Source organism: Genypterus blacodes, unplaced genomic scaffold, assembly GCF_046128005.1.
Source record: "Genypterus blacodes isolate CSIRO-AG114 ecotype Tasmania unplaced genomic scaffold, CSIRO-AGI_Gbla_v1 ptg000022l_1, whole genome shotgun sequence".
Lineage (NCBI taxonomy): Eukaryota > Metazoa > Chordata > Actinopteri > Ophidiiformes > Ophidiidae > Genypterus > Genypterus blacodes.
In genome coordinates, this window is record NW_027466835.1 from 3,639 (window position 1) to 13,356 (window position 9,718).

At 45.0% G+C, this 9,718-nt stretch overlaps 1 protein-coding gene across 1 annotated transcript; it reads left to right on the plus strand.

Annotated features, from left to right (window-relative positions):
* Window positions 1–1,788: 1,788 nt before the first annotated feature.
* On the plus strand, window positions 1,789–6,993 carry LOC142992561 (growth factor receptor-bound protein 2). Its single transcript, XM_076143037.1, has 4 exons — window positions 1,789–1,937; window positions 3,651–3,773; window positions 4,241–4,409; window positions 5,062–6,993. The coding sequence occupies exons 1-4, from the start codon at window positions 1,804–1,806 to the stop codon at window positions 5,245–5,247; spliced, it is 612 nt and encodes a 203-aa protein (XP_075999152.1). The 5' UTR covers window positions 1,789–1,803; the 3' UTR covers window positions 5,248–6,993.
* Window positions 6,994–9,718: the final 2,725 nt, after the last annotated feature.

The following is a 9,718-nucleotide window of genomic DNA, read 5'->3' on the forward strand; positions in this document are numbered from 1 at the left end:
GGTCTGGGTGGGGGGGCGATGAAAGACCGCAGCAAGAAAGAATGTAGTGATTTAGAAAGTACAGCCACTAATGAAAAGGTTTTTTTTTTTTTTATTGAGTCTTAAATGCAATAGAGCATTAAGACTGTCTGCATCTGTCTGAACGCTTCAATTCTAGTTAAGTTCCATTCACAAGTAACCACTTGTCTTCTCTAGAAGTTGTGATTATGCAAATGTAATGCAATTTTAGAGCGAAGTGAAACACTTCCCCAAACACGTAATGGGAACTCATGATGATTCTGTGTAAAAGTGACTCATTCCAGGCTGCAGGTGGGGGGAGGGGGAGGGGGGAGGAGTTTAGATGAATGCTAGCGTGGCTTCACTTCAAGCCGCTCATGGCATCAAATTAATGCCAACTGGGTTCAGTCGACTTCTCAGGCTTTATTCTCTGCCATTCCAGTGGGCATGAATAAAGATGAGATTATGGGACGGGCTTAAGCTGCTGGTTGTAATGTGTCAGTCAGACAGAGGCCGCCTCACACACTGCTGTTACTTTTCCTTTAAAAAGTGTGAATGTCCAGATGTGGTCGGGGCGGGGGAGAGAGCAGAAATTTAATATTTTCACATGAGTGGGACCGTCTTTCAGCCGTGATGAACACCGTGCAGAGATGATGGTAGAAGATGGATCAGGGCAGGAAAGCTGGTTGCCAAAGTGAATGCCAAGTAGTGGCACAGCTATTCAGCGATGTTTCTAAGAGAATACACACGATTATGGAAATCCTGCCACTGTGACAAACCCAGTTGGAACCCGATGTTTGCTTTTGAAATCTGGAGCGATGGTTGCTGATCCCCCCCGTCACACCTTTCTTGCGTTGGATCCAGCCTGAAGGACAGATTGGTGAAGCCACTGACGCGTTTGTTTAGTAGAGGGAAGCAACGTACAGAGTGTTTGCTGCAGGGTAGATGTCCTGAAATCAGATTGTCAACTGTCGTACGTCTTGAGGCGGAGCGTTTGGAGTTAACCCCTCTTCCACCCGTGAGCCCCGCGTGTCCCTGCTCTGCTCGTCCCTCTGTAATCCTCCACATTTGCACCGCAGTCAGGAAGGATGACGCACGTTCCTCTTCCCCTGCCACACCTTCACTCCCCGCGTTTCAAAAACCTTTTGTCTTTTGTGTCGCTCCTAATGGTCAGCGCTCTCGCTCCAGGCGCGCTGGCAGCTCGCAGAGTCGCACAACACTCCTGCAGCTGTGTCACATTGTCTGCCTGAGTAATGGAATGGCCCCGAGCTCTCTGACGCTCTCCTATTTTCCATAGAAATTGAGTCCAGAAGATAGAACCTGATTACGTCTATGAAGCTCTGTATGTAGCTCGGATGAGGTTGCTAGAGATAAAATTAACCCCTGACATTCACAAGGAGTGTAACCACACACACACACACACACACACACACACACACACACACACACACACACACACACACACACACACACACACACACACACACACACACACACACACACACACACACACACACACACACAGACACACACAGACACACACTCTCTCTCTCTCTCTCTCACTCCAGGGACACACACTAATGCTCGGCTGGCTCGGCACACATGCAGAGAAGCCTCGCTTTGTCAAACACAGTTCCTCACAGCTGTCTCATGTCGCTGAGGCGTGGTGGCGTCCGCTTGAAGATCACAGGAAGGCCTCTTCTTAATAACTCAGAGGTTTTTTAGTTAGTGTGTGTTCTAATTGACTCTCTCTCCTCAGATCAGCTCCTCTCGCTCTAACTCTTTTGATGCTGGAGTAGCAACAGGATGTTTAACACTCAACTCTGTTTTTGTCTCCACCAGGTATTAAACGAAGAGTGTGATCAGAACTGGTACAAGGCCGAGCTAAGCGGGAAAGACGGCTTCATCCCCAAGAATTACATAGAGATGAAGCCCCATCCGTAAGTATTAAGTCACACCGAGGCCTCAGCTCTGAGACTCTTAGACGACATCACCACTTTGTGCCACATGAGCTTTCTCCTCATCAAAGTTCTAATGGCCTCTTAGGCTAAATTGAATATTGGCCTTATTGCATCATTGCCAAGCCGCAATCCGACTAAATGTGTTTGGGAAGCTTTGCTGGTCGCTCTGCCCGTCCTGTTGCGTCTACGTTCCACTTTCTCCTTCTTTTTTTGGGCCAATGCTGTTAATTTCAGATTGTATTTCACTCCCTGTGGATTTTCAGCGAGATGCCACTCTATAAACCACATTACCCTGCCCGTCTCCTCTTCCGATGGAGCCGGTTGAAGCGCTCTACGCATGATAACCAGAAACCACAACCCAGCCTCTAAGCCTGGTTGCCGTCTCAGTCCCTGCTGGTGAAGGCGGTGGTTTATGGGTTAGTTTCACTGAGCCGGGTCATGCCCTCTGGTTGAAGGCACCATAGAGCAAACGATGGCTTTAACTTGATGAGGAAATGATGCATTTACACAAGAATTGCAGTATTGTCCTTAAAGGTTTAGGCGTATCCTTCCCTTTAACGTAACTCTCACAAAGAGTCTGTGGTTACTGAGCAGGTGAGATGAAGCTGGCCCCTAACACTTCGCCATCATAAGGGGGTTTTAGATGACCTTTTTTCATAGTAGGAGGTTGCCCATGGCGATTCATGGACAGAGTGTAGTTATTGAAAAGAACACACACTCCCCCAGTACAGTAATGAAGCGCTGACGTTGCTCACGAGGCAGCGATACGGCTCGGGATTGTCCTTTGTCTGCTGCGGTAGTGACCGTGGCACCCAAGTGGCACCCGGCTGCACCAGGCACACACACACGTGCGCTGGCCAATACACACGCTGCACACACACACACACACACGATCCTGTCACACAGCAATGCGCAGCACCGTACGGATCAGCTCCAAGACTTAAGGTTCACATGCGTTCCCTTCTGTTAGAACAGGACTGGGGTTGTGTCTCTTCTGGCCAAAGCAGGTTTTTTCATTTTAGGTTAATTTATTTTAAGATAGTGACCCAGCGCTGCCAGGGAGTCTCCTGCTGTACCTGTTGTTCCCTGGGCTCCACATCTTCCTCTGCTGTCACTTCATCAAACAGGGAAGGAAGCCCTGAGCACACAGACTTACTGCCCCGCCAAGCACTCATGCAAAGCAGATAACTACTTAGCCATTTCATTATTGATTTTCACCTGTGTGTGTGTGTGTGTGTGTGTGTGTGTGTAAAAGAGCAAAGATGTCATCTTTTGGCCGACTAAACTCTTCAATTATTAACGCACGCAAAAAGCTTTCACCGGCTTCGGCTGCCTACCTCCCATTCGGTTCTCCGCCTCTTCATCCATCTCAGATCGCTCAGGCGCGTTCCCTCTCTCAGGGTTTTCAGCGATGTCATTTTTAGCAGCGTATATGCTGTTAATAATGACTCAATTTCAGAAACATTACATTAAAAGATTCAGAGCAGGATCGGCGTAATATTCTTGAAGCACAAATGGCAAAGACTGCCGCCGGGAACGCAAAGCAGCCGAACCCGAGTATTGATGAAGAGGCTTATGTTGGTGATGTACGCGTGTGTGGAAAGGCGATAAGGGTTTAAAGTAGGTAATAGATAAAGGATAAAAAGGTTTGGATGGACTGGATTGTGTCTGACGTGTTGCCTCCTCCACCAGGTGGTTCTTCGGGAAGATTCCACGGGCCAAAGCAGAGGAGATGCTCAACAAACAGAGGCACGACGGGGCCTTCCTCATCCGAGAGAGCGAGAGTGCGCCGGGGGACTTCTCCCTCTCTGTGAAGTAAGGAAGCTCGCCACACATTCAGTGGGGGGAGGAGGGGGGGTGGAAGGGGGGCGGCGGGGTGATTCACACTCATTTCCTATATATACAATCTATTATCAGCTCCAAAGAATGGATGAGATAATTTGCTGTGCCTTGGTATATCTGAGTCATCAACACTTCCACAGTCACTTCCCTGTTTTTTTGTGAAGTCCCAGTGCTGCCATCTGGTGACTGAAGTGTGTATCACTGTGGATAGAAGCTCTGCTCTCTGTGTGCCTCCTGTAGTTCTTAGCTGCATTCAGAGTTCATTGCCTCTTCTTCCATTCTTACCTTTCCCAAAGAGGCACTTCACCATAGTAGTCGTAAAAATCTGATAACACACACCTTCATTTCACCACAGGTATGACGATTACTTTAATGTCTAAGTCATCCTCTCTCCCAGACTCACGGCTCTCCTCTCTCTCCCCCCCCCCCTCCCTCCGCAGGTTCGGAAACGACGTCCAGCACTTCAAAGTTCTCCGTGACGGCGCCGGAAAGTATTTCCTGTGGGTGGTAAAGTTCAACTCCCTGAACGAGCTGGTGGATTACCACCGCTCCACCTCCGTCTCCCGCAATCAGCAGATCTTCCTGCGCGACATAGAGCAGGTCACCCAGGTAAACACATTCACACACATTCAGGGGAAGGCACTGATGTATCTGAGCCAGGACACAACGTTTAGAGAGGCTGTGCCCATATTAGGCTGCAGCTGAAAACCCTTCATATTGAGAGATATGTGTGTCCCCAAAATGAACAACCAGTCATTAGTAATAAGTTGAATTGATAATTTGCTGCTGTTCTGTCTCGGCCCTTCTTCAAAATACTGAACTTGAGGTTTATACAACTCCAGCAAAATGCATCAAATATCCACACTTCCCTCCTGAAGCTCAGCGGCAGGTTCTTCTCCACCTCATCGCCTGTGACCTTACAGTAAAGTGACATGGCTTTGTTGTGTAACAGTGTGGTGTGTGTGTTCCTGCTGCACAGTGGCAGATGTCTGAGCAGCTTTTGCAGCCTCGCCAGACCAGAAGGAAGCAAACGTTTCCTGGTTGCGTGTGAAGTCTTACTTCTCTTACTTGACTTATTTGGAAGTAGGCTGAGAAAGAACTTCTCTTTATATTTGTATTTTACTCAAACTTGACCTTTGCACCGACTGTACCAAAATCTGCTCTGACTCAGAGCTGTGTGTGTGTGTGATTGTTTCAGACTTGTTTCACGCCTGCTAACACATCCTGCCATCCTTCTTTTCTCTCTCTTTGTGTTGCACAGCATCCCACATACGTGCAAGCACTCTTCGACTTTGACCCCCAGGAGGATGGAGAGCTGGGTTTCCGACGCGGCGATTTCATCCAGGTCCTGGACAACTCTGACCCAAACTGGTGGAAAGGCGGCTGCCACGGCCAAACGGGCATGTTCCCCCGCAACTATGTCACGCCTGTCAATCGGAATATGTAAACAGTCAGACCATGTAAACAACAACAACAACAACAACAACAACAACCACCAACCATCATCATGATCATCATCGCCCCCATCCAATCCCCCATCCACCGCTTTACCCTTTACTGCCATCACAAGGTAACAGGAGCAGACAGGAAGAACGCAAACAGCTGTGAGAGAAAGCAGGAGTAGCGCTGCTGTAAGCGGCGGCCGAGCCAAATCAACTTTAACTCGCGCCGCGCCGAGATTGTTCGCCTCCCTTGTGATGGCCTCTGTCAGGATCGAACTGTCTTTGAGGGAAAATGTAAGGGCAGAGAACCTTAAGCGTAGTGCACCAAGCGTGACGATAACCAAACAATTGTACCGCTCCTCCCACCGGCTGCTTCTGTCTCCTCCTAAACTTCTTAACATTCTGCCTTTCTTTTGTGTTTCTCTTCTTTTTTTGTTTTCCTTTGCCGCATGTTGTTTTTAATCAAATGAAATGCCTACCGATAAAATCCTAACTCTGTTTTAAAGAAAAAAAAAAGAAATCAAAAATATAAAAAAGAAGAAATTGTTTTAAAAACTCACAAAAAAGAAGAGAGAGAGGAAAAACTGATGCCATTTACAGCGAGTTTCCATGTCTACGATCATTGGCACGTGAGCGATGTACATCAGCCATGGGCTGTATAAATAAATCAACTATAGAGAGAATCCATTTTTTAAGAATATATATTATATATTTGTATGTGTTTGTCTGTTTTACCTCTCATCACAATTTGTATTTTTTTTTTCATTTGTAAATTATGTTCATTTTCTTTGTCAGTATGGATAAGACCTAGTAGCTCTAGAATGTGCTGAATTGTCAGAAGTTTTTTTTCTGAATTTATCTGAGGGCCCTCAGATAAACACACAGTGATATTTAAGGGGTCATAAATTCCATTTGAAAAGATTTCTCTTGTCTCTAATGCAAGGAAAACGTCAGGTTTGGTTCTCTGAAAGAAACTAATCAGGAAGCTAAAGTCGACCAGCATGTAGAGCCACAAATGCTGCAAGAGCTGTTACGGAGCCCTGGGAAAGGTCAGACACCTTTTCAACGCCAATGTATTTATTGCAGCCATTTTACTTGGGCAGTGAATGTAGCTGACTGAGACCATAGACATGAACATGAGGGAAGCAAGGTCGGAGAACTGAACTACACAAACCATGCAAGGGATCGTTAAAAAGACGTGCTGAAACGGTAATGGTGTCCATATTCATTCATAAAGAGAGATGCATTAGAGCATGTACAGTTAATTACCATGCATATTCCAAACATTCAGTACATGCACGCATACGCAGCTGCTGTCCTCCTTGTTATACCTGCACGTAGCAAAGAGGCAGAGTTCAGATAATCACGCGGTGGAGTCGCCAGTGCAGATCTGCAGCTGCCACACAACAGCTCAGAAACCTGAGAGATTGTCTTTTATGCTCAAAGTTGAGAGATCAGCTTAAATGATGTAAACGTGTTGTGATGTTGTTTTTTGTCCCTCTTTTCCTTTATATTTTTTTGTCCATTGTGGCGTGTGGTCAAGCACTTTTTGTCCCAACATTTTGCTTTCTGGTCTTGGTCCTCTGTAAGTGAGTGTGTGTGTGTGTATGGGTGTGTGCGTGTGTGTGTGTGTGTGTGTGTGTGTGTGTCTTTGTTTACTGCGTCTGTGTCGATGGCTCCCGTCTCCTCGTTCTCTCTGGATAGTGCCTTTCTCTCTGGTGTTTCAGTGTCTCCGACCTGCTACTTTGAGCCCCCTCCCTTCAAAAAGGGGGGGCCCCGCCAGTCCTGCAGTGAGAAATGGTGTAAATAATCCAACCTGTTCCCCCCCCCGACTCCTCCCCCTCCCCTTCCCTCCCCCCACCCCGCTCCGCTCTGCACCCCCTCCTACATCAACCCACCTCCGCCCTCTTCCCTCACCAACATGGAACTCTTCTTATTTAAGTGTCTCTCGCCTCGTCTTACCCTAATGATACTGTTCTGTTTTTTTGTTTGTTTTTTTTTGCTTTTTTTATTTGCATTTTTTTGTTTTGTTTTGTTTTCAATTAATAAAATGGCAATTATTAAAAAAATTGGAATCATACTGTGTAGTATCTTTGGTCTCTCTTTCTTTTTCTTTTTCCTTTTTTTCTTAATCATTGTGTTCGTGTCATCAAAGAGCTACAAATGCAGTGTGTGTACAGCGAGACAGGTTATTTTGTGGTACATTAGTAAAGTTTGTTATGAAAGAACACCCTAAAAAGATGCATATTAAACTATATTTTAATAGTCTTAAATATATTAATCCACCTAATTCACAGCGATAACTTAAGTACCAATGTTAAAATTGATAAACGATATATATAGATATTAAAACGTATACGGATAGTCTACATTGGCTTATGAGCGCTTCTTCTTCCCCTTGAAACAATTCGGTCGTCTTCCTATTTTTCGTAAAGCAGTAGTTTCCGTACATTTGAGTGGAATATGGAAATACCCTGTCAGACTTGCAACTTGCATGGGAAGGATAATCCTTCACAGCGAGCATATGCCGCCTCTGATTTACTGTTGCGTGCTACAGCTTTTGAGAGCACAGACTGTTTTTAATCTCCTGTGGTGATTGTGGGGAAGTTCAGACAAATACTTGAGAGCTGCATTTACAGGCCATGTTGTCGTAAAATCAAACCTGGGAGGATGAGTAAGAAAATGTGATTCTGATGGCTCGGATTGGGATTTCAACTGATCCTCCAGCCGCAACTGTGGGGGGAAATAAAAGCATTGTGATGTTTACTATGGTGGACGATTTGCCACATGTTTACTGGATGAATATGATCGACAGATGATTGTGAATTTGCGAAAACCTATAAACACATTTGGTTCTCTTGCCTCATGTAAACCCAGTCTAGGCCCTGATGGTGAAACAGAAAGTGGCTTGTGGCCTCACTGCAAGATGAAACGTCCAATGTGAGACAAACATGCATGCATGCAAGCTGCAGCTGATGCAAAGAATCCCCTAAGAGGAAACTGATCATATTACTTCTCAAGGATTTTCTCATTTCCTCTTCTGACATGGCTGCAGTCACGGGAACCTCACTATCTTTTCTCTCCCAGTACCACTTCAGCACTACACCAGTGTTTCCGTCCTCTTCCAAACCATCTCATCTAGTGCCTGTTCCAGCTTCTCAGTGATGTAATGCAGGGTTTTGCCTTGCTGCTTCAGTAAGTGGTGGGTATCAGGCCTGTTGCTCTACACTGTTTTGAAATATTAAGAAGATTTAAGGGTTTAAGGGCAGAGATGAGAAGATTATCATCAGTGTGTGAATTAGTGACCCATTTCTGTCCATCAGTGTCCTAATCACAGCCATCGCATTTTACAGTTCAGCCTAAACAAACACGATGCATTGACCTGTTTCGTTATCATAAATATAGACGAATATAACAGGTTCCTGGTGAGATCATGTTGTTGAGTGGCTCTGTATACCATACATATGACTGAGACAGACTCCTGCCCTTAGGAAAGCTGTGTGGTTTCTAATTTTAAGGTTTCTTTAACGTCGTGAGAAAGTGTGACTCCTCTATCCCCAATACTTCAGTCTAAGTCCATACAAGCCGCCCTGGTGAGACCTGAAACCTATGATCTTTCTCCAATACTTATTTCTCATACATTACCGCCACCTACTGGCTGATCACAGCAGTTTCTAGAAATATTTGTTGCGTCGTGGAATTTTCTGTTATGACGAACACTGTGACGTACACAATTTACTTTGTATTATGGAAAGTGTAACTGAAATATCACCCTCTGAAGGTTCTGACAACATAGAGAGATGCATTTAACTAACTACAGATTCTGATGAATGTATCAGGCCCTGTGAGGCGGTGTTTCTGTGTCACTTAACTGGGGCTATCTGGTCGTTAATGTTTTATGTTGAAATTCCTTTTTAAAGATAATATCGGGTTAGTAGCGTTGAAAAGTCGTAGTGTCTAACTAATATGAAATTAAAAAAATGTAAAAGACGCTGTCGGCAGGAATCGAACCGACGCGGGGATTCTTCTTCTGTTGTTCATCCTGGATAAACTACGTACCTATAGGAACAGCGACACCTGTTGAGTGGACAATTAGTAACACTGTGACTTTTCAACGCAAAACCAATTCTATGTACATACAACAAAAGAGACAATACGTCGTAAATCATTATATTTATTACTATGACTGTCGCTAGTTCAGTAAAATATTATTGCCAAGCATTAAAGCCTTTACTGATCTGAACAATTTAGCAACACGTCTGCTAACAAAACCTATTTTATAAACCTATTGTAATAACTGCTTGATGTATTTTAATTATACACACACTTATTGAGATGATTATCGTCTATAATTCTGCGCTTCACTACTTCCTCCCACTGCTGATGACCATTATTGCAGCTGCATAAGATTTACATGCAAAATATCTAATTATCTAAGACTGCTTCCTTGTTGTAGGTCATTACCAACTGCGTCAT